This window comes from Solanum verrucosum, unplaced genomic scaffold (assembly GCF_900185275.1).
Source record: "Solanum verrucosum unplaced genomic scaffold, falcon-dt-bn FXZP01000009.1, whole genome shotgun sequence".
NCBI lineage: Eukaryota > Viridiplantae > Streptophyta > Magnoliopsida > Solanales > Solanaceae > Solanum > Solanum verrucosum.
In genome coordinates, this window is record NW_026020231.1 from 2,557,130 (window position 1) to 2,582,004 (window position 24,875).

The 24,875-nt window shown below is 33.9% G+C and overlaps 3 protein-coding genes across 4 annotated transcripts; all 3 read right to left on the minus strand.

Moving 5' to 3' along the window:
* Window positions 1-733: 733 nt before the first annotated feature.
* Window positions 734-3,221, minus strand: LOC125832541 (palmitoyl-monogalactosyldiacylglycerol delta-7 desaturase, chloroplastic). The gene is made up of 5 exons (XM_049511715.1): window positions 2,599-3,221; window positions 2,374-2,514; window positions 2,151-2,291; window positions 1,180-1,286; window positions 734-1,063 (listed from the first exon to the last, which is right to left on the minus strand). Exons 1-5 carry the CDS (start codon window positions 3,178-3,180, stop codon window positions 862-864), a joined length of 1,173 nt encoding a protein of 390 aa, XP_049367672.1. The 5' UTR covers window positions 3,181-3,221; the 3' UTR covers window positions 734-861.
* Window positions 3,222-10,177: 6,956 nt separating this feature from the next.
* LOC125832573 (phosphatidylcholine:diacylglycerol cholinephosphotransferase 1-like) lies at window positions 10,178-12,450 on the minus strand. Its single transcript, XM_049511756.1, has 3 exons — window positions 12,039-12,450; window positions 11,750-11,887; window positions 10,178-10,868 (listed from the first exon to the last, which is right to left on the minus strand). The coding sequence occupies exons 1-3, from the start codon at window positions 12,423-12,425 to the stop codon at window positions 10,512-10,514; spliced, it is 882 nt and encodes a 293-aa protein (XP_049367713.1). The 5' UTR covers window positions 12,426-12,450; the 3' UTR covers window positions 10,178-10,511.
* A 2,875-nt stretch (window positions 12,451-15,325) lies between these two features.
* LOC125832061 (topless-related protein 4) lies at window positions 15,326-24,629 on the minus strand. 2 transcript variants are annotated; one of them, XM_049511193.1, is made up of 26 exons: window positions 24,518-24,629; window positions 24,239-24,394; window positions 23,958-24,137; window positions 23,717-23,830; window positions 22,267-22,425; window positions 21,942-22,119; window positions 21,691-21,811; window positions 21,424-21,539; window positions 20,976-21,144; window positions 20,765-20,874; window positions 20,608-20,677; window positions 20,062-20,135; window positions 19,862-19,957; window positions 19,679-19,774; window positions 19,036-19,163; window positions 18,715-18,949; window positions 18,464-18,628; window positions 18,292-18,390; window positions 17,972-18,115; window positions 17,609-17,719; window positions 17,299-17,478; window positions 17,069-17,197; window positions 16,879-16,974; window positions 16,351-16,539; window positions 15,956-16,116; window positions 15,326-15,822 (listed from the first exon to the last, which is right to left on the minus strand). In XM_049511193.1, exons 2-26 carry the CDS (start codon window positions 24,316-24,318, stop codon window positions 15,630-15,632), a joined length of 3,393 nt encoding a protein of 1,130 aa, XP_049367150.1. In that variant the 5' UTR covers window positions 24,319-24,394; window positions 24,518-24,629; the 3' UTR covers window positions 15,326-15,629. The 2 variants fall into 2 exon arrangements, with proteins under 2 accessions (XP_049367150.1, XP_049367148.1); XM_049511191.1 differs by having other exon boundaries at window positions 15,326-15,828.
* Window positions 24,630-24,875: the final 246 nt, after the last annotated feature.

Genomic DNA, 24,875 nt, shown 5'->3' on the forward strand with positions numbered 1-24,875 from the left:
GATATGAAAAATAAATTATCGATTTGAAAATGTCAAAAAACAGAATTTGTGAATTTGTCGTTTGATATTTCTACAATTTGATTCTGTGAATTATATGTTTGACTGAAGTTTAAACAAAAATGAATGAACACCTATAAAATGTAAATTATCACGTACAAGTATCACTTAAATGGTTGTCCACTATCTCTACCCTTCAATCTCCATAACAAGAGTTGGTCTTGCAATTGATTTAAATGGGCTTCTTTTTGATTGGATGAAATCAATTGTTTGTAAAATAGGCCCAACCCTCATTCCATTGACTCATTATATGTTCCAACAACCGTTTTCATACGTAAAGATATATATTATTTAGACGGATACATTCTATGGAAAAGTATATTTTTCTCATTGTTTGAGACTTGCTCACATTTTATGAGAAATATATTTTTTCACATTTTCTCATTGTTTGGACTTGCTCACGTTTTATGAAAAGTACTATTATATTTTTTTCTCATTATTTGGGAAAAGTATATTTTTTCTCATTGTTTGGGACTTGGAGTTATTTTGTATCATAATATAACAACAAACCTAGTGTAATATTGTGGGACATAAACTTACCATTCCTCTTTTGTGTCGTGTCCATTTATCATTCACCCATTTTCATTTATTCTCCCCCGTAACAAGAGCTAACAATTTGAATGCAGCAAGGCTTCAGTGTTGCAATAAGTTTTATGGAGAATCTATAGGCAAGTACTAGCAAATGTAGCTTTCATTCCAAGTAGTTACAAAATGGAGGAGCAGAAGAAAGAAGCTTCACCCACGTAGTTACAGTAATTAGTCACTCAAGAATCTAAATTTCTCGTGATACATATTGTGTTTTCCCTAACTGTCAGCTAACGCCAGCTTCTGTTTATGAGTATCAGTTGGTAACTTGACATCAGTGGCCAATCCAATAACTTGAAGAAATCTTACGACATACCAAGTCATGTCAAGTTGCCACCATTTTAATCCATGCCTAGCTGAATACTCAAACGCATGGTGGTTGTTGTGCCAACCTTCTCCAAATGCAAGCAATGCCACCCACCTATATTATACAAATTATTTTGATGAAGTCCCCAAAAATGGACAAAAAGAAAAGAAGCAACAAGACAAATAAATTTAAACGTTTATACACTAAAGTATAAAACTAAACAAGCTTACCAGTTATTCCTTGATAAGTCACCAGTATTCCACGCCTGCTTTCCCCATACATGGCATGCTGAATTTACTAGCCAAGTTATGTGGTATACCCACACAATTCTCACCCCCTGCACACGCAGCGCAAATTTAGCAGTTGAATTTTCAAAATCTCATTGCACCAAATGCATATAACTCAAAATTTTGCCTATGTTACTAGTTTAAACTTTCTTTCAAGACTCTTGCAAGTTTGATTTCGGAAGGTCATTCTGATCAATTTTTGAAAGGTACTAGATTTTTTCTTGGTTTACTATTTCTTTCACCCTTCAAAGACAGAACTATCGTTGAACATCGTTTAACTCCTACAGTTAATTGCCAGTGAGATCCAAAAGACATGTTGTATGGAACAGCAACAATTAGCACTTGATTTTGTCCAGTAGTTTGTTAAGAAAATGAAAGACCCTACCAACAGATAACACAGCAACTTTCTTCCACAAAATTGGCTCACAACTTGAGTTAGGCAGGGAGAAAGATCCAAAACTATTAGGAGATTTGACACAGGAAGAAACAGTAGTCTAATGAGAGATGCAACTGTAGATTTCTTCCACAAAATTGGTTCACAACTTGCCATTGGGAGATTTGACACATAAAGAAAATACAATACACAAAATCGGGTCACAACTTGAACTAGGCGGGTGGACATATACAAACACATTTGGAGATTTTAACAGATAACAAAGCTTGCTTAACAATATCTTAAATACCCAAAGACTAAAAAGAAAAACCAAGCTTATTCAAATTGTAAATTGTATTTCCTCATTTGTACACATGATATTTCAATCTTTATGGTAGTGTTATGTGGAAAAAATGTACAATTTTTATCAACCAATTCTTCATTTTACCCCAATTAATAGTTTTCCCAAAATGTTAAAAAGGGGAAAATGAAAGCTTTCTCCATGAATGGAGTTGTGCAAACTAAGAAAAGCTCCACTTACCATGCCCCAAACAATGTAAGGAAATCCTCCCATTGCATACAACAGAGCTGCAAGCGCGACGGGATGGATCACATAAGTATCACGAATGAACTGATAGAAACCTTGCTTCTCCAAATCCCCCACATTGTTGGGCTTCCCACACTACACATAAATAGAACATCAGTACTCAAGAATTCCTTCCATTTCATAAGTAGGCAAATAGATTATAGAATGAAAGACTTACCCTCTCAGTAAGGGTGTTGGTATCAAACATCCAACTCATATGACTGAACCAAAATCCTTCATAAGGACTGTGAGGGTCTTTCTCTGAATCACAAAACTGATGGTGGTATCTATGAGTACTCACCCAATCAATTGGATGTCCCTACAATCACACATGACATAGTAAATTCAAATGCCTAATACAAGAAAATAAGAAAGAATACTTGTAGTGGGTTTATTGAATTACCTGAAGTGCTTGGGCACCACAATAGGCAAAAAAGTACTCAAGCCATTTGGGAAGTTTGAAGCTTCTATGAGAGAGGTTTCTGTGAAAAGAAAGTGTAATACCCAAAAGTCCAGTGATTATATATAACCCAAATGCAATCCCAAGAGCAGCGTAATTGAAAGTAAATGGTGCAAATAGACAGAGCAAATGCATAGAAACCACCACCGCAGCTGAGGCCATATCCACTGAATTCCATTTCCTACCCCAAAGCACCTCCCTAGGCCGGGTTACCACTACATCAGAAAGAAGAATCCTCTTAAAGTTCGATTCTCTTTCGTTTTCTGACACGGGCTGCGTCACTGCTGCACTCACAATTGGCATTAGCATTACTCTTCTGCTAAATCTAACTTTTCCTTCCAGTCCATAACAATTCCACTTGTTAACCTCGCCAATTTTTGTTGTTATTGAAGTATAAGACAAGGAATTTACATTTTTGGTTGTTTGAGCAGGGAAAGTGCTTCTCCCCGGCCTGTGAACTGCTTGGGGAAGCGGCGAAAATGGGTAAGGCTTGGACTTAGAGGGCGGTGGTGATAAGAGGGCCATTGTTGGGCTTTTGGCAATTGTTTGGTTTGGGGTTTGCTTGGTTTATAAAGTAAGTTTGAGTTAATGGTGGAGATTTAACGTCAAGTAGGGGGGAATCCAAGTTGGACAAAGAAGGTGATAAGTAACTGATAAGGCGGTGGGGCATTTACAATTTGGGAATCGAATTAGTGAGAGGCCATTGCTTGCGTAGTAGATTTTTTGGGACCGCCTACCTGGCTACGTCTGTGAACCATGATTTTCGGTACATTTCCTCCTCCTTTAATTTTGTCAGAGATATTACTAACTTTCTGCGAACGCAGAGTTGGTTTTGTGTGGTTCTGTTTTTATACCTCGCGTGGTGTGTTATCCATTTTGAAATAGTCTCTATCTACTCTTTCTGCCCAACAATGGCAACATGGATTCAAAGGAATTAGAATTTTTACCGATGGGGTTTAAAATATAAAGAGCTAGGCACAAGAGCCCCCCTTATGATATACTGGCTCCGCCCCTGATTTGAAGTGACAAATCTACATTAATAACTGAGTTCACCGTCAGTTATCGGGTTAACTATATTATCATTTATCTGTTACTCGTTCTTTTTCTAATAGTAATGCCAATTCCTCTGTCACATTCACATAGTTGGTTTGTCTCTTGTTTACTTTTTTTTAATGATTAATTGTGAAGATAAACTCGTTTTTAACTTCTATTAAGGAATTTTCGTGATCTGTGTATGAATCGATGTGCTTTCATTTGTAATTCAGAGTAGCAGTTTACAGAATTACAGGTAACTGATTATTGTTGCTTCAATAATGAAGATCTAGGAATTAGTCACTTGTTTATGATGAGTGACTTGGTCTAACATGAGCATTTTAGGTATCTCTGAGGTACAAAAAGTTGCTATTCAGGGGAAGGAAAAACTGATATAGATTTTTAGTAGTAGTATAACCTCATTAAATTAATACTCGATTAATTAATAATCGCTCTAAGATAATAATTTTCTCCGGTCCCGACTTGGGCCAATAGAAAAAATCACTCATTTCGATAAGATAATAAAATAATATATTTTCAAAAGGCTCCTATATAAATATATAGTCCCATTGATATTATAAATTAATAATTCTTTAAAAGTACAAATATATCTAAGACAATTGAGTGAATATTATTCTATTATGTTCTGTAAATTTTAATCTAGTTAAATTTCATCTCTAACTTTTCTTATTGCATCCAAAAGTTTTAATGTTGTCTTTTCTAATTGCACCATAAAATTGTGAAGAATTATAGATGTGATAAGTGTTTTCTTACGCGTAACTGATTTCAAAGGTATTGTATCATCTTCAACTTTATCATCAACATTATTTCTCCAAGGATTCCAAAATTTGTTTAAAGCTTTGGACCTCTGAACATGTATCATTTTCACTCATTCAATGAGTTATTAACGTCCATTTTATTGCGGTAACCGAGATCAATAATCATGATCTCAAGTTCACGAATGACATTTTCACAAGCGGGTTCTTTCAAATTCTTTGAGATGTCATCCCTAAACAATTTTTTCGGTGTCAAAACACTATTTAAATTAATAAATATTAGTTTATCGATTAAATAATACCACTATAAAATAATAATATGTTATAGTCTCACCTATATTAATTTAGAGAGATTTTACTGTATATTCAGCTATCTTCGTACAGTTCCAGTCTCTTTTTTTTTTATAATTATTTTTATAACTAGAGCTACATGTGAATCTATAATACTTGCAAGACAGGGCACATATTAGCAACTAAATTTTTTTTACTACTTGTTTAGCATGGTTTCTGCACAAGTTATTTTTACTCTTTTCAAAGTGATTCATAAATGCTGCACAATGAACATGGACGACTTATTGATGTATTTTAGGTAATCTGATTGTTGTAAAACTCTTAATAGGCGTTTGGCTATGCGATACCATATGAGATGGAATTAGCGTTTGGATATGCGATTTTACACTGATTTCATCTCATAATTTCATATCATGAGATGTGATTTCATATTTTCCAAAAGCCATGATATGGAATTAGATGAGAATTTCATATCATGATTTGAGATTTTTAATACAAAAATTGATCCACGTGTTTATATTTTGTTAAAACAACCCACATTTATATCTACTAACCATTTATTTCATATGTAAATAAAATTTATAATCACATTGCATTGTCTTGGAAGCACTATTTTTATTACTCTTACAAACATTATTTTTATGAAGTGCATTCTATAAGCCTTTCAATTTATTTTATGTTCACTAAAATATTATTGATGTATTTTTTATTTGGTAGGACTGTGTTGGTGCGATTGATGGAACATATATAGAAGGGGAGGTTCCTAAAGTGGTGCAACAAGCATATCGTAATCGCAAAGGAAGAACATCACAAAATGTCTTATGTGCGCTTGTGATTTTGATATGCGATTTACCTTTGTTACACATGTTGAACCAACGTCACAATTTTCATTTCCGCCACATGATCACTTTAAATTACATCCTTAGAATAAATATTATTTATTTACACAAAACTGTCTCATTTACGTCACATATGCTTTTAGTAATTCTTTATAAAATGTTTGTTGGTAGATAAATATTATGTTATTGATGTTGGTTTCCGAAAAACACAAAGATTTTTAGCTCCATACAAAGGACTAATTACCGAGGAAGTGAAAGAGAGCCTCAAAATGCCAAAGAACTGTTTAATTATAGGCATTCATCTCTGCGCAATGTGATTGAACGGACTTTTGGAGCTTGGAAAAATAGATTTAGAATACTGAAACAAGGCATGGACCATTATGATATTGATACACAAGTGAAAATTGTCATAGGTTGTGTAGTGTTACATAATTATTTGCGAGAATACCAAAGTACTAATGAAATATTTATGGTGTATGAGCATGAAAATATAGTTACGGATGATACACCAACAAATGGCTCAAAGTAACAATGTTGGTTTGTCTTCTCGGTCACATGATCAGAAATGCAAGTTCAACGAGAGGAAATTGTCCGTACTATGTGGGAGGATTATTAAAGACTAGTACACTACAATTTATGTTCAATTTTTTTTTATTAAATTAAAGTTAGATGAAACAACTACTTAAGTGGAGAACAAATAACTTGTAATAATTTATTATGCGATTTTATAATTTTTTGTTTATTTTATAAGATTGAATAAACAATTGGGGCTATTTTAATAGTTTTACAACTGATGGAATTTTTATGTTTATGAGAAAATATACAACACAAAAATTTCATATTGCATGTCCAAGAAAAACTTCAATTTCATCTCATGATACCATATCATGATTCTCTATTGCATGGCCAAACGGCCCTTAGCATTACCCTTAATTAAACTTAAAAGTTGATATAGTTTAGCCTAATACTCTGTATATTTGTGCTTCGAGGAAAGGCTCAAAATAGTCCCTCATCTTTGGGCTAAGGCTCAAAGTCATCCTTGAGTTTTCACATGGAGCACTAATAGTCCATCATGTTTGCAATATTGGTGCACTTTTGATCCTCCTCCAAAATTTTCCCTATTTTTTAACATTGATTTTATGCTGGTATTTAGTGGACACATCACAACAATTGTTGGTTGGGAATTGTTTTTCTTAGTAAAATTAAAGTAGTTGGGAACTTGTTATGTTGACGTACAAGTCAGTGATTTATAAGTAAAGAAGGAAAAACAAAAGCAGAACCAATTGTCAAAATATAGGATTACAAGGCACTTGTTTGTTTTTGTAATGTAACTCTTATTTTCGATTCTCATACGACAAGTATCTACTGGTATAGCTTCAACATTTATTAAATCTTCTTCCGTTTCAAATTATTTATGAAAGCAAAATTATTATTTTTTCCCCAAATGTTAACTTTTTGAAGTTGTTAATTTAATATTTTTTTTAGATGTCTATTAGATTTTCTACTAATTTTTGTTAATAGGTCAAGGTGATTTTTGTAATTGCATATATACTCATTAATAAAGATGACATATATATTGAGTGAACATTTAACAGAGAGATATACCTTAGATATATATAAGATTAAACTAATCAAAAATTTCCTCAATATTAATACTCCTTATCTATTTTTCCATTTATATTGTTTTAAGAAATCATAAATAGGAAGGATATTTTTACTAGTTTACCTTATAAAAACTTTTTTAACTTTACTAACTTTGTATACACTTTTAAAAAATAATTATAATTATAAGGCTAAAATGAGAAAAAATCAATTCATTTTACCTTGATTTTATAAATTGACAAGTAATTTAGATCATCTATTATTATTATGTGGACAATTAATATAAGATATATCAAATATTTCTCATAGGTGTGTAAGGAAAAAAAATGCAGATAATTTAAAATGGAGAAGTATGTGTTTTTGAGAATATCCACTACTAATATATAAGAAGGAATAGGCACACACGTCTCAGTTGACGTGTTTACTTTCCGTAAATATCCACTAAGTTCGAGGATAATTTAGTTGTTTTAGGTTTATTATGACGGCTTGCAAATTAGGACTCTCAAATATCACATGTGCCACATATATTATTTCAAAAGTACATTTAAAATATTGTAAAAATAATTGACAACAAAATTATAAAATTAAAAAAAAAAAATGAGAATCTTGCATAAATATACTATATTAAGAAAATATTTATCATTTATAGTAATAACATTTTTTTTTTCACTCGATCACTTTTAATACATTTCGAATACAATTTTAATCCATATTACAGAAAACAATTTATAAAACACATACAATGCAAGTTTTATTTATAAATAATATATTTATCACACATTTTAATACAATGTGTCAATTTCTTACCAAACAATCATAATATATTTTTAAACAGTTATAATACATATATATTGCATACATAATTAACTTTTAATACATATTGCAAATTTATCATAGTATTGTTATGTATTGCTATAAATGGTAATAAATAAAAAAGTATCACTAAAATTAATAATTATTTATTAAAATGTACTTATCCAAGTAATTTTTCCAAAAAAATAAATAAATATATAATAAATTTGGAAGTTATGATAGTAGCAAAGCATAGAATTAAAAAGAATTGATTTGATCAAAAGTAGGGTTAAAGAAAGACAAATTTTGATAAGTGTGTATCAATCCGTACCATTAAATGTTCGTTAATTCAAGAATTAGTGATGGATCTGTTCTTGGACGGAGAAGACCTGATCAACCCATGCTAATAATGTGTTAATTCATGTTGTGTGCGCCGCAATCCACCTTAATTATTGCTTTATGTATGATCCAAGGTGGATATCGATATCATGGGCTTCGGAGTCTTAATCCAACCATCAACATATTTAAATGATTATGAAAAGAAGACTTCAATTCTTCAAAATCCATAATAAATTAAAATGGATGTTTACAAAGAAAAGACCAAGATTCAAGATATCCACAAGCTCAAAGTAAGTAAACTGGATGGTGGATTATGATAGAATGATTGAGATTCTTTCACTCATAATAAGAGGTCTCACATTTGAGAATTAGGAAAGAAAAAAAATATTCACAACTCACAGAAAATGAACTCTGCAATATGAGAATCAAGTTAAATATAAATATCAAAATCAGATGATTAAAAGGAAAAAAAAAAAAGCAAAGAAGAGACTATAACCGTGATTATAGTCCCAACTCGTGATGGTGAGATCAGTTGAGTCCACAAGAATCACGAGTGTGGTCCTTTTTTGCGATGGTAGAGTTGCCACATTTTATAATTCGGCCCAATCATTTTAATGCACAGTTCAAGGATACTTTTTTTTTTTTTTTTGATATTTGTAGTCCTAATCATTTTAATGCCTAGTTCAATAATTGAATTGCTAATGAGAAGATTATTTGAGTTGAGCAAGTGCTTATTCTAATAGATTTTATCCCATTCGTTCACATCATTTGGTACTACATCTTTTTCTTTCCTTTTCCTTTTGCACTCTTTGGAAATTTATAAGACCTTAAATATTTTTAGGATATATTATTTCGTCAAGATTAATTCTTTAACTTATTCAAAGAAAATAGTCTTAAAAAAAAAAAAAATATGGTGAAAGAGAGACCAAGTCCGCTTTCATAATTTCAATTTTCATACATGCTGCTAACGTGATTAAAACAGCAAGAAAAACACGCAACTTGTTTCCTTTTAATTTGGGCGGTGGGTGAAGACTTATATATGTTTGTTGTGTGTTGTAACTTCCGTCCACTATTTACTTTTATTTGTCAAATATTTTTTAATGTAATTTATACTTTTACTTATTATTTTTGATAAATAAAAAAAGTACAATTTTCTTTCTATAATATCTTTAATTAATTTACATTGAGTTAATATCTTTGAAAATTATAATGGATAAATATGTTTGAGACTCAATCAATTAATAGAGATAAAATGATGAACTCATTATACTAAATTACTAATTATGTTTTCTTAATAAGTGAGTCAAATCAAAATTTGACAAGTAAATCTGAACAGAGGGAGCGACTTATTTAAGCTTATTAGTTTTTCTATTCCCACTCTTCAATTTTACTAACTATTTTTTAAATAGATTTTTACTTACTTATCATTTTTAACATATTAAATGAATAAAAAAGACAATTTTTTTCCGTCTGTTTATTTTTACTTGTCAATGTTTGACTTGATACACTCATTAAGAAAATAACTATTGCAATATAGGTATTTTATCAAATTATCCCTATTAATTGATGATTAGAATTAGGTCTTAAAAAATAATTTGAAGAACAAATATTTAATGCTGAGGGTAAAACATGAATAATAAAATTATTTTCTTTTTTTATATGTCAAAAGTGTCAAAGTAAAAACTAAAATCTATTTTACTAATAATTGAAAAGTGAACGAAGAGAGTATTACTTTTAGCGTTAACTAGTAAAATAATTATGTGAATTATTATTATTTGTTAAAGTAGGTGGAAAATCCAGAGTTAGACGACTAAAAGTAATTGAAATAAAGATGCACAAAAAGGCGCAGTGGCAATCGCAAAGAACCCATAATTTAAATATAGGTGCTCTAATAGCCTACGATTTCACCAAGCCAGAGTCGTCTTTAGTTACATGTCAAGATTACTAAAATCTACCCTACATTAGGAGAATATAAAAGGGATCTACAGAAAGCTGATAACATTAAAATTAAGAAAAGCATGGAGAGTTTGGTGGGTGAGTGGGAAGCTGCAGTTACAGTTTGCAAAGTACCTAATTGGAGCAGAGGTGCACTAAGACAAGACCCTACAATTGGACCAAAGCCAAACTTATCTTTACAATTCAACCTAAAATCCACCACCACACATTTGAGTGGATACATTTTATTTTAATCTGAAGAAACACTTTGGTATTTCACTCCATTTTCATGCTTAGGAGAGTATTCCACCCCAATACCATTAGCAGCAGATAGTTTTGTCCTAGTCTCCACATAGTTTCCGGCCATAGAATCAAACAAAATGCCAGCGCCAATGCCAACAGCCAAATCAATAGTGTAATGGCCCCTAGTGCTTAACAACCTCACAACTTGCAATACATTCAATGCGTCAAATACTCTAGCCATTTCCCATCTCTGCATACGTTTCATATCCAGCGAAGCAATTACGGAGGCCGCAACATGCCCTGAATAAAACAAGAAAAACGACACATTCCCTACTGGGAAATCGACCCCTGACCCCAAGAAATCCTACAATTCAGAAACTGATATATCACTGCAATTTTCGAAATTTAGTATTCATAGCATTAAATTGAATCATACATTCAAATAATTCAGAACATGGAGGTTTAATGGTAGAGAATGACACTGTACACAGTACACTAGTCAGTTTCAAATGTGGGTGGTGCTAATGTAATGTCCAACTACAAGCAGTATTAACATTAATTAGCTAGGACAAGTCCAAGCTATTTGTTAGACAGCTATATATGCTGATTAAGGCTAAAGTTATAATATGGCCCCCGGCCCCCAATATGACTTTATGGAAAAAAATATTAGTATTAAACAACATTTATTCAACATTAACATTTCTGTTATATAGAATATTATTTGAATACTAATTTTACTTGTCCAATACTACTCAGATTAAATTAAATTTTCAAAGCTTATTTGTAAATATTTCTCATGTAAGTTAATATGGACCAAGTAAAAAAAAACGGGGAGCCTTCTATGAGCACGAGGCTACGCGAAAGTTCAAGATAGTCCCATCCATACTAGTATGTAAGTCAAATGTATGGTTAGCTTGTGATCTACGCGAATAAAGCGGAAAGAACGATTTTTTAAGTGGTGAATTACGTCAAATTATTAAGTTATTCAAATACTAATAATTTTAGAAATAAGCCTTCTCAAAATATAAAATTGTAATTTATAATCTTAAAAATAAATATAAAATTTGTAATCTAAAAAAAACAAGAGATAGTTACCTGTTACAACTAGTCTACAATTCATAAAGGTGATTTGCTAAAGATATTGAAACTCTCTTTTAAAAGTTTTTAAAGCAAAAGGCATCTAGCTGTAAAGAAAGAGCTTGTATACCGGGGTGGATTAATAGAAAAAAGGGAAAGTAAAAGTACCTCCGGCAACGGCAATTGTGTAGCATACCCGAGAATCCCTCTGAATGTGAACATAAACAGCGCCGATATTGTCGCTCGAGGCCGTCCTTCAATTAGAAAAGTCCCCAAAATGTACGCCGTTTGCATCGCCACAAACACCTAAATTAAACCCAAATGAAAAAAAAAAAATTGAATGAATTTTGATTAATGCTAAATTTTTGTAGATTAAAACTGTAGATCCAGTTCATAACTAGATCGATAACACCGTCATGCACCGATTTGGTGATGTGCGTAGTAGCGTATAGCGTACCGTGTTTAGTCCAGCAAAAAGAGTGTTGAGAGCGGGTTTAGCAGCAAGCAATCGATTAAGAGGAACTGTAACAATAAATCCCAGATCGAAAGGCGGAGCAGAAGCTGGAATCATACGAAGAGTATATTCCACTCCCATAAAAAACAACAGTGAAGCAGCGAAGATACACGGTATCGGATGGTACTTCACTACACCGAATACATCCTCCATCCTCCACTTCATGAAATACGCATTACCTAACCACCGCCCATAACCACCAACCTCCGTTGCCGTTGCCGATGCCGATTTCTTCTTCATTTCTGTAACGTCACCTTTCCTTTCAGTGCTGTTCCTTTTGCTGAGAGTGGAGGAAGAACTGTTCCGATTATGAAATGTGTCTCCGTTCATCGTTGCCGGAAATTGAGACGGAGAAAAACATGGTGACTGTGGATCTAGTGAATGTGTATATATATATATATATGGGGATCAAGTGACGGAGTTTACGAAGGTCGTTGTCGTAGATATTTAATTTGGCGATGATACGTATATCAGAGAAATCAGAGGGGATGGGAATATCGTTTTCGTTTCAATTGCAAGTGTTGCAAATGCAGGACAATCGGCAAACCAACTTTTTGACTAAAATGCCAAATAGGGACTATCCAGGGTAGTTTGGTAATTTGGTATTATAGTTCACGAAATTATAATTTTTAGATTAATATTTGGGATAATTTCAAGGATCCCCTCAAGTTTAACCTTATAACACTAATTTCCCTTCTAGCTTCAGATATTCCCTTATTTTTCACATTTATGTAACCAAAAACAAACTAGTTTTAATGCTAAAACCCATCCAATATTCCAAAGTTGCCCTTTCTTGCCATTATTTTTTATTAATCATTAAAACTCATTCAATATTTCAAAGTTGCCCTTTCTTGACATTATTTTTTATTCATTTTTTAAACGAAAATTTCCAAAATATTTTAACTGACGTAAAATACTCTACTGATGGTGCTACCATCTTTCATTAGATACATCTATGTATTTCCTTGTAAACTATCTTCTTCTTTTTATCAAACACAACATTATAAACAATCGAACTTGCTGATTGGTGGAACTTCTTAAACATATTAAATTTAGTTGTAATTTTTACGGTTAATACATATGCAATATTTTAAGTACAAAAAGAATGTTGAAAATTTATTATAAAAATATTGTTTAGGGTCGGAAAATATTGGTAATTATGTGCAGAAAATTTAATATATATATATATATATATATATATGAACATAAGTTTTTTTTCTTAAATCTAAAAAATTATCAAACTAAACATTTATTATCGCATGTCAAATGAAATAAATAATGTTTATACAAATATTTGGAGGTCAAGTATGCAGGTTGCACTTTTCTATCCAAAAATGAATTTACCCATTGATTTATTTTTATCGTTTAGAATCCAAGCTCAAGCTAAAAAAGCTCAAATATAGTATTAAAAACTGGAATGAAATATTGCTTAGGTTATTAATCATATAGAAGTATTAAATAATTATATTAATGTCATAAAAGGGTATTTTTGGATTGTGGTTGAAAGATTATCATTTAAATAAGTTTGATTACAAAAAATTAAAAATAAGGGAGGTGAGTGTAATATCTGAAACCACAAGGAAAGTAAGTGTTATAGGATTAAACGTTGAGGTCTCTGGAATTATCCCTTAATATTTTTTTAGAAAAAAATAACTCAAATTATTTTGGAGGAGGTTGCAACAAATATTAGTTGAAATTAATAAATAATGGATATTTTTTATAAAATATAAAAGTTAAGGGTACTTTTTGAATTTTTTAAAATTTTCAAATATTAAAACTTGGCACAAATACTAGTAGTTTTTTTCTAATATTTGAGAATTTGGTATACTTGACAAATATATTTACCAAGTTATATGACCAAACACCACTTTTCAAGTTTTTTCGGTGGGGCCAAACGGGTAAATATACAGGTTTAGCATGGAATCACACAAAAGTGGTGAGCTGTTTCAATACTTGTGGACTCAAAAGTAGGGATGTTTTTTATTTTAGTATACAGTATAACAAATTCATCTGATCCTACGCCCTTAATTTAATTTTAAATCCATCTAACACATATTACCCTTAAGGTACCCTACTCATAAAAATTTCTAAAAAAAAAATAGTTGAAGAATATTCAAATATATAATCATAATTTTGTCACAATCCCAAATAAATGAAGATTCAGTATATGAATGAAAACAATTAAATTTCTTTTAGATCAGCGTACAAAATATATCTATCTCTACTTTTTTATTCTTTTAAAGAAAGATATTGCAGAGTCTTAGTCATAAACCCGTATGTTTAAAACTTTATTCTTTCAATATCTCACTGTAAATGCAGATTAAAATTTGATAAGTTATTTCTTGTTTTTCTAGAACACTTTTAAAAAGAAAATACAATAGAAAAACGACAAATATCCCGAACCACATGAAATAGTAATGTTTTTTTGTTGATTATAAATATAAATTAATCTAGAGAGTAGATACTGAGGTCCCTAGCATTTATTAATATAATATAATATATTATAACAAGGAATTAACTATACAATACCTTCGAACTTGGTTGTCATTATTTAATTCGTTTCTACATTTTTGTCTCCAGTCTTATTCCGATATGTTGGGCGTGGGCACAATGCATTAACTGGTCGGTATATCCAATCATGTGACCGTCTATATGCTGAGGCATATCTAAGGAATTTCCTCGAGTTTATTTTCCTCTCTAAATCATGTATAATATTGTCATATTTGTAAAATTAAAAAAATACTTTAATATAAGAGTTGTTAACCTACACTTTATAAGTATACACTTTAATACAAGAGTTGTTAACCTACACTTTTTAAGTATACATTATATATATGTGAAGATAGGTGCATCTCAGGCTAGAAAGTGTCCGACCAAGTTAATCCAAAAGGCCAAGGAGTAAATCATGTGGGATGTTTCAACTTTTACCAGCAGAAGCATAGTTATCCACTTTGAGATGTGATGCTGAAACAGACCAAGTAGAAAGGGCACAATATTAACAAGACACTTCTCTGGCAATTCAAGACGTAAATAGGCTGGAGACGATTCATGAAAAACTGGTTAAATTCTACAGGCTGATAAATGATTAATGCATTTGCGTAACTCGAGCACATTTGTGTAGAGTTACGCAAATGCATTAGCTTTGATCAGCTTATTGTTGCGTTAATGTTCATCTAGCCGGCATGACTGTATTTGAGAGAGAGAGAGAGAGAGAGAGAAAACAACTGACTTGCTTGAGCTCTTAATAATTACACTGCCATAGTTTAGTGCTTGAACAGAAACAACTTAACAGGCAAAATTTCTCAGAGGTTGAACTGAATCCCTAATCTACCTATAATTATCAACATTTTGTCTTTTTTTGAATCCTTCTTTTAACTGAATACTGATCTTCCATACTGTATCTGCTTCCACAGGAGACACTGCCAAACTTCTTATCACTGGCGTCAAGAGGTTGTATCCTAGATCTGAAAATCTACAGCTCCCACCGAAAATATAGCACAGGAGCATTTGCATCAGAGAGGCCACTGCAGACCGCTACCTTGATGCTTGATCAAGACCAGCGGTAGCAGAGCTCATGCCAGGGGCAACACCATTTTCATTTGGAGGAGGTGTACCCCATTTACCTTCCGACTCTAGAGGCTCAAGCACATAAACTCCACCATCAGTAAGTCCTACTGCACATTGGTTTGATTCAGATGGATGAGCAGCAACGACAAGTGGATATACTCTGGAGCTGTCAAGTACATTATCAGGCAACTAGGAAACAGACATGAGAGAATATGAAACTAAACCTAGTATTAGTCTATTGTCCCTGATATGCTTCATACCTTGGAAAAAAATAGAAAAAGAAAGATGCATACCTTGGGTTAGAAGGCAAGTAGGCGGCAGGATTCACCCGACACCTCAGCTTGAGTGCTGCAGCAGTAAAGATACTCACACTTCCATCATCAAAACTTGCAAAAATTGATTGGCTATCACACGAGTACGTCGCATCAGTAACTGCAAAATTTGGTGAAACCCACTGCAAGGAACCAAACTTTATGTGAGTTCAACAGCCTCCTTTCCTTGAGTTGATCAGATCAGACAAACATACCAAGACTAATAGAATGTGATTTGGGGTCTATTTATATGAAAAATCAAAGTACTATCTCCCACCATGCAATAATAGAATGTTTGCCAAATAAACATAGGACACAACATTATCGTAACCCACCAAGAAGCAAAGCACCAAGTAAACAAGATATGTCTTACAAACCTGCTTCACGCATTCAAGCTTTGATGCTTCATATATTGCTATCTGTGTTTCGTGAACAACCAACAAGTGCGTCTGATCTTGATGGAACTGAACTCGTGTCTGAGCAAGAGGATTTATTGCTCTACCAGAGGGGATCTGCAAAAACTTGCTGGCTTTCTTCTCCCATCCATCCATGCTCCAAACACATAGCTGAAGAATGTAAAAGGTAAGAAACCAAGATAAAGAGAGATATCAGTCCACACTACTAATGCTGCGCTCCAATAAAATTACAGGATGGAAATTCTCTGGAGAATTCAATGGAAACACTTTGGAAGGGAACTGTTGTGTTTTAACTTTCCTGCCATAATCAGGTAATAAGTACAATAGAAAGCAACTTGATGACAAGGTAGAAAGCTTTTTTGCTGTTTATAAGAAATTCTACACTCTATTACCCACTTAATTTCTCAAGTGTCTACCAAAAAAGCATTGAGCAAGTCCCAACAGTAAATCTGGGTCCTGCAGATATTCTAAGTATAACATGGAATTTACCTGAGCATCAGCACCAGATGATACCAGAACATTCAAAACGCTAGAGAAAGCCAAGCCAGTTACTCTCTTCTGATGACCTTTGAGTTTGCTTTTCACCTGTAGATTTAAAAAAGTATTTAAATCATTATGCTATGCACATATCACGTATCTGTATGAATTATGATATCCAAATCCTAATTTATTTCAGGACCTCATCAACGCGAACATTATAGATTTGTATTGAAGAGTCCTCCATTCCGATGGCAATAATGTTATTATCCTGTGGATGAAAAGCAAGAAACGTTGCTGCAGGTGGAGGGGGCATGAAAGTTGTCATTGTCTGCAAGGCATTAAGTGTATGTTAAGCCTCAGATTTAAAACCACCAATCACACTGATACACAAGCTATCCAGCTAAGCCAGACACATTGATTTATAAATACCTTAAAAGTCATCATGTTAAACAAAGAAATTTTTCCACCAGATGCTGACATAACATATGAGTCATTCTTGGAAAGTGCAAAGCATGGAACAGCTTCTTCAGGGTTTGTGTCGCTTATATCATTTGTCATCAGAATTCCACTGGAAGGTTGCCATAATTGAGGGGGGACAGCAGTAGATGCCTGGAGAGATAAATTGGAAAAGGTCATCAGAAAAGAAACATTAAAGATCAAGGTTAAAGGGGAAACAGACAGATTATTCACTATGGAATATATGGAAAGAGAAAAAACTTCAAGCAAAAAGTCCCAGTACCTTTCCTGTCACGTTCCTCTCGTTCCGTTGCCATTTCCAGAGTTTGTGTACAGCATTGTATGCCAAAGCCAGAATTGCACCTCCAGAATTTGTATACATTAATCTAATGATCTGAATACAGAAAATATAAAAATTGATCAACAATAAGTCAAGTTACATAAGATATCGGAAATATAAACTCCTAATTTTAAAAACCACAATGAATTACCTATCTTTTCCTTTTCAGTAAATGAACAAACCAGACAAAAACTTAAATGAATAGACTTGACAAAACTTGCTCTGGGACAACTAGTTAATGGGGAACTCCTAGACACCTTGGTCCCCAAGCAGAAGAAATTAAACAGATAGGTACCACATCCTTACCCTCACGGACAGTAGATTATCTGGAAGCCTCGAGGAACGAACTTGAGCAGGTTCACTAATTTCAGTCAATTTCCAAATTTTGGACTTCTCCAGCTCCTCAGGAATCCTAGGCTTGGTATCTTGCAAGCTGCGGTTATCTCCATTCTGAAAGGTAGTTTTAAAAATAGTTAACAAAATATTCTATCAAGAGTGCAAATTGACAAACATACAATATCTTGCACGTGTAAACATTAATTATAGAGGTGTAAAGGAATGTTTTCAGTGAATGCAGCTGTGAAAACCGAATAATCCAACTGCATGAGCTAAGCATAAAAACCTACCAGTTGAACAATGGCCGTCACTGGTGCAGTTCTATCCGTAATACTAATGCTAGTTCCAGCAGTTGAACTAGAAGCACCATATGTGCTGATCATGGGTGCCTGTCAACAGTTAAAGAAAAATGAGATAATGAAGCACCCTCCCCCCCCAAAAAATAATAATAATAATATATACCTTCGCAACAGCACCAGGAGGAACTCTGGAGGGATCAAGAGCACGGCTTTCAATAGCACGGATCAGCCGAACACCATCAGCATTTGCCAATATTTTAACCCCATTTTCACTGGTTGATACAGCTAGAAGTGTCCCCTCTTTACTAAATCGGATGCATGGAGATGCCTAAAGGTGAATTTGTATCTTTTTAGAAGTGCTCGACATTTTACAACAATAACATTCAAAGCAGTAATAAGATTTTAACTACATACTGGTAATCCGCCATCAGCATCTGCAGTAGTCAAGAGGTTTGTATTATCCATGTCCCAAAATTTGATTATGAACTCATCGCCAGCAGCCAAGAATCTGTTTTTAGTAGTATCAAATTGCACCACCCCGACAGATCTTTTTCCAAGACCAACATAAGTACGTTTAACAGCACCTTCACTTTCATTCCACTCCACAAGGTATGATTCACCATCTTTACTGGTGCCACAAGAAAAGAGCCTACAGTTTTTTGACAAATAAAATATATTTAGCCACTTTAATCTTTCACCATTTTCAATAACAGAGGCGGCTAACTAGACTTTTACCTTGCTCCATCAGCACTATAAGCCATTGTAGTACATGAGTGGCCTGGAGCATCATAATCAACCCTGGATCCCATGTTGTCATACAGCCAAGCCTTGATCTTCCCATCAACAGCAGTTGCAAAAATGAACTAATGCAGAAAAGAAGACCTTGATTAGAAAAAAAAAGTTCAAGACTGGATCTCAAAAGAAAAATACGCAAAATTTCCTTGTCTTATTGTCTATTACTGCTTAACAACATAACATATCAGATAGTTGAAGCTACACAAACTTTTATGTCCAATAAATTGTAGTCAGGAGATGACTACAACGATGCTTAAACCGTAAACAGAAAGACAAGATCACAATAAAAAACACATCAAAATCCAGCATTTGTTAATGCAAGTTTGAAAGTATACAGTGGTCAAAAAGGCAAATAGCGATGGCAAGTATGTATTAGCAAAAATAGGAAAAGTTTGCTGACATAGCATTTCATCTTATAATTATTGTCCACAATTTTTTGGGGGAGGGGGATAAACTTGCATTGGTTGTCCACATATCACTTTTAGATACTCTTTAAGTCAATCAACAAAAATTAAAAAATGCAACCAACAATCCATATATCTCATCATTCTGATTCTAGAGATGCACAAAAATTAGATGGTACCTGAATGCTTTCCTTATAGTGAGGACACACAGAATAGACAGGCGCTTCATGGCCCTCAAAAGTGTACTGCTTAGAGCCTGTGGCAGCATCCCACACCTGAGTGGACAAAATAGGCTCCAAAATGAGACCTTTTGATGATAAAAATTCAGCTTTAGAAAACTGACAACTAATAACTACGCTTACCTTGATAGCCTTGTCCTCTCCACAAGTTATGATGCATAATTGTTTATTTGGATGAGAGAAAGCAAGATCACTAACATTGCCAACATGGGCATCAATCTAGAACAAATAAAAGAAAATCAGATCATAGTTGCTTCTAAAATAGTGACAAGATATCAGACAAATATAGCTTAATATAACTGAAATCTGAAGGTTAAACACACCTCAAGGTGGTTCCTCAAATCATCACCACCATGGTAGGAGTATAGATGAACTATGTGCTTAGAATATGCAACACCTGGATCAACATAGATAATCAAGAAAATAGCATGATTGACTAACAGAAACCACTGACCTCATAAATTTCATTTGTAATATCACATAATAAAAGAAGAAATAGTGCTCAATCCACTTGTCACAAAATCTGATGGATGGAAATCAATACTCTTCTCACTAGAGGTATAGTGTACAAAGAAAACCAACAAACCGCACCAACCCGATAAACCGATTCGAACCAGGATAAAAAACCGACTAGTGGTTTGAAAAGAAAAAAAACAATCACACTCAAAGCTACCAAAATTCAATCATCTACAATTTCCTCTTAGAATCTGAAAATCAAATGAAATAGTAGAGAATTCTTAATATTTAAAAATGAGCTCAATCCATCAAAAAATCTACAGACTTGTACTTTCTCCATAGCAATACCCTTGTCAAAATGCTGCCCAGGAAAATCCTCACTTCACATTACAAGAGGGATGATTACTACATACCAAGAAGGTTCCCATCAGGACTCCACATCACACGGTTGACTGTTGCAGTATATTCATTTGCTAAAGAAGCCTATAAGTAAGAAAGAGAAAATTAATATCTATCAAAACTGGAAGGAAGCCCATGAAAGGTTAAATACTCTATTAGAGATGCACTAACCTGCAGAGTCATTGAGCAGTTGCCTATCTCCCAAACTTTAAAATTTTTAAATGCAAGCCTTTCCCTGCCACCAATCTCCCATATAGCAATGTCACCAATGTTTGTTCCAACTGAAAAAGGCAGACGAGCACAATCTTCAGAAAAATAACATCATATGCTTAGAGTGAAAAGCAGTATATATCTGAATAATTAAGCAACACAGAAAGCTGACCAAGAAGAAGAGTTTGTTGCACAGGATGGAAATCCATGCTCTTAACAGCAGACCCTTGATTCAAGTTCACCACAACAGTCTTGGGCAAGTCATCAGAAGAATGCAAACTATGAGCATGGCTCTGTCCAGGATATGTGACAGGGAAGATGTTGACGGGGAGATTATTGACCTGCAGAAGTCCAATTAAATCAAGAAGTGAATACTGGATATCCCTTGATAAAGCACAGTTTGACATTTTAAGCTAAGATGACATAAAAAGGAAACCTAAAGACTAGCAGGAATTAATAATTCCCTTAACGCAACAAAAGTACCTCAACACAATCAAGAGTCCAGAACTCCTAAACTAACCCAAGTAATAGAATGGCAATACCCCCCCACCCCCCCCACACACACACGAAAACAAAACCAAACAGAGAGAGAGAGAGGGTGTAAATGGCATATTATGTACCTCCTCCGACATCCCAAAGGGTCTTGGCCTCTTCAGTACATGCTCAGAATCGGCAGTTTGGTAGTCCAATGCAGCATTAGTAGCAGGAGGAGTCCTAGGATGCTTTAGCATGGATGCTATCGTATTGCAACACACGAAAGAAGCCAAAAAATCAGCCAGAGGGAAGAACGGGGGAATTAAAGAACATGAAATAGATGTTAACACTGATATAGAAATAGGAAAAGGTAACAGTCAAATGACATTCATTAGTAGGAAAAGCAAAATTACCAGCATTAGTAGGAGGGCTTAAGCCTATTGGTCCTCCTGAAATAGCTTGGTGTGGCATAGAGGGAGGATTGGTCATCCATCCTCCAAGCGAAGCAATAGGTGCTTGTGCTGGCTGGAATGGCTTTTCAGGCAAAGAAACAACAGTAATTTCAACAACAAATTTAAATAATATACTCAGCGAGCTTACATTTACTTTTTAAAAAGGGAGAAACTAAGAAAGAAAGGAGGTAGTAATTTCAAGGAACACATACTCCATGGGCGCCTATAGGTGGAAAACCACCTACTTTAGGCATAGAACCAATTATTGGATTAGCAACTGGCGAAGGAGCCCGAGCACCATTTGGTTGCCCACAAGCATGGTCAACAAAGAGTGTTTTTATATCAGGATTGGGCTTTGGATTCTTGCATAGCTGATGCTGCCAATTTAAACTGCACGATAATAGAAAGAAATAATAATAATAAGCATACAATGGTGTAAACAGAAAAAGGATTTAAACTCGGCCAGAAGAAAAAACACATTCCTGTTGCCGAGAAACACAGAGTAAAAGAATATTAATAAATGTGCTCCTTGGTCACCTCTGGTTTATCAATGTCCGCAGCCTTGAGTTCTTTAAGCTAGGAAACTGAAGCTTCTCACGGAAAAGAGGATTGGCCTCGATCAATTTTTTTAACTCAACAAGCATTATAGCCCTAGCAGACTTGGTATCTCCATACTTTGAAAGCTGTTCATTCTCCCTAACATTACATATTTTCCACCATAAATTTTTTATCATGAAATGAACAAGATAGACTGGAAGGAAAAGAATGTAACCAACTGCTCACCAACAGATAATTTCCTGCACCGCGGTAACAAACTATAGGCAGAGAGATACTGGCATATTGATATGGTAACCTTACAAATAGGAGAAAGAAGAAATATTTTCTCTTCCTAATTAGGCATCATGTTTTTATTTATACAACTTTGTCGAGCAAAAGTGCAAGCTCCCAAGAACGTCAGCATATATATCACAAGTACAAAGTAATTTTGACAATTCCATCGAGACAACAGAGAAAAATCACTTCATAGAAATAAACCTAGCAACCTTCCATCTCGAGTTAGACGTAGGCGAAATTAGACCTCCCGTGCAAAGCAAGAAATGAACTCCTTGTGTAATCTTTGCGAGTAGTTGATGAATAGTAGCAATCAGATTCTTAAAGATCCTCTTTTCAAATTCATTTAAGCAAAGGGACAACCCTTTGGCTTTAAAGCAAATAAAAGAGGGACCGGATAAAGGAAATGATAGCCAGATCTTCTAAATTTATGTTGCACGGATCCTTCAAATTCCCTTGCAGCACCATGTCGATCCAAGATGATGTTGGTGTGGGTGCGGGTGTGGGATAAACATTGGACTTAGTCAACAAATCTTGGGTGCTTTGAATACTACAATGACCAAGAACTATACGTTTGTTGGCCTTTTGGTTTCCATTTTATGGGTAAACATGTGCGTCTGTGAGAGTATAAATATTCACATAAGTATTAGAACATTTTGCTAATGTATGAGATATCTTACTAGGTATTCAAGAAGAATGTAGTTATACTAGTTTTAGTTCAATGACTTCACTAATGATTGAATATGACTTATCAATGTAGTACTATACATTTATAGCCAAATCCTGAAACCCATACTTGTAATCCTTTGCATATCTAGAATCCTAAGATTTAGGTGATGACATATAGACTTGTAGATCCGCATTCATATAGTGTACCGACTTCTAGAGTATTTTGCGGCAAGTGAAAAACTACTGATGTGCAAAGAATTGTCCACTTAACAACAAACTCACTTTCCTATAGCGATTTATATACCAAACCAACAAACAACAGACTACACTGAAAACTGTGGTTCTGCATTCGTGCTGAACACACATTTTTTCTCAAACAATACTAAATTTCTCAACCAAAGAAAACAACACACCAAATCATGAATGCTAGCATCTTAAATTTAACAACCACTAACCCTCTAAATTATTCAACATACAAATTCTATACCTAAAATTCTGCAATGTCAAGAGGAGCGTTATTTCCTTGAACAACTCTTCATTAAATGTGGAAAATACTTTCAGATCTTTCACTAGAATCTCCACAGCCTTAGCTTGATCATGCCTGCAACAAAAAAGAAAAAAAATAAAATCACCCAAATCAAACCAACCTAAACGGCTAAAAACCAAAATGGCAAATGAGGTCCCAAAATAATCAAAAAGAAGCACAGAAATGAAACTGCCTAAAGTACCTGTCAAGTGCTTCCAGATACTTCTGTTTTCGGATCTCAAAAAATATTTTCATTGAGTACCGATTATCATCTACCTTAGTAAACCCAGATAAATACTTCTCCACCTCATCCCACTCTCCATTAGTAACCGAATCCTCAAAATACCTCATGTTGAAGAAGAAACCTGACTCCTTCTCCAACCTTCATCATCGATTAAAAAAAAGACAGAAACATCAAACAAAAAACAATCTTTACAAGATAAAATCACGAATACAAAAATCATTTTTAAAAAAAGCCTTTACTTGTGCACAGTTTCCTTGAACTTCTCTTCATCTAAGAACTGGAGTATCAAAAACACCAGCTCTCTGCTCAAAGAAGTCATCACGTTGACTGATCAAAACAGATCCACCACAATCCCTCAATCACCGACCTCAATTTAGGGTTTTCACAACCGATCGCTTCAAATTATAAAAAAAAAAAACATGCACTGAAATTAAACCACAGCACAACAATCAAACCAACACAAACATCAAAATTATACCTGAAAATTCAACAATAAAAACTTCTAGATCGGAACTTACAGAAGAACATAGACAACAAAGACGATGAAGAAGGTGAGGTTTTTTTGGGCTTTTGCGGTGGGCCTCCGTCTTTTTCCTTCCCCTCTTCTTTCTTTCTCTTTCTAATCTAATTTTGTGCTTCTTCTTTCACTCTCCCCACTGCATTTATTTATATAACCAAAAAAAGATAAAAAGATAAAAGAAAAATGGAAAAAGCATGACGAGAATGTTCCTTACGCGCCTCCCTAACTCGTGAACTACACGATCTCACTATAAATTTTGGTCCATTAAACGCGTCGACTTTTGAACAAATGCAACAGATCGCCACGTCGCAATGCGAAAGTGGTGATAAGTAGAAGAGTCATTATCATAATGATAA

What these genes read in the sequence shown, in the direction of transcription:
- LOC125832541 (XM_049511715.1), bottom strand. Translation starts at nt 3,180, where the DNA reads ATGGCCCTCTTATCACCACCGCCCTCTAAGTCCAAGCCTTACCCATTT. An exon ending in GTGGTGCCCAAGCACTTCAG is followed by an intron (nt 2,515 to 2,598) that starts GTAATTCAATAA and finishes GTGTGATTGTAG; the next exon opens with GGACATCCAATTGATTGGGT. An exon ending in CTTACATTGTTTGGGGCATG is followed by an intron (nt 1,287 to 2,150) that starts GTAAGTGGAGCT and finishes CTGCGTGTGCAG; the next exon opens with GGGGTGAGAATTGTGTGGGT.
- LOC125832573 (XM_049511756.1), bottom strand. Translation starts at nt 12,425, where the DNA reads ATGAACGGAGACACATTTCATAATCGGAACAGTTCTTCCTCCACTCTC. An exon ending in TTTTTGCTGGACTAAACACG is followed by an intron (nt 11,888 to 12,038) that starts GTACGCTATACG and finishes GGTTTAATTTAG; the next exon opens with GTGTTTGTGGCGATGCAAAC. An exon ending in CACAATTGCCGTTGCCGGAG is followed by an intron (nt 10,869 to 11,749) that starts GTACTTTTACTT and finishes TCTGAATTGTAG; the next exon opens with GATTTCTTGGGGTCAGGGGT.
- LOC125832061 (XM_049511191.1), bottom strand. Translation starts at nt 24,318, where the DNA reads ATGACTTCTTTGAGCAGAGAGCTGGTGTTTTTGATACTCCAGTTCTTA. An exon ending in AAGCCCTCCTACTAATGCTG is followed by an intron (nt 21,540 to 21,690) that starts GTAATTTTGCTT and finishes GCAATACGATAG; the next exon opens with CATCCATGCTAAAGCATCCT. An exon ending in TACTTGCCTTCTAACCCAAG is followed by an intron (nt 15,829 to 15,955) that starts GTATGCATCTTT and finishes TGTACTTGACAG; the next exon opens with CTCCAGAGTATATCCACTTG.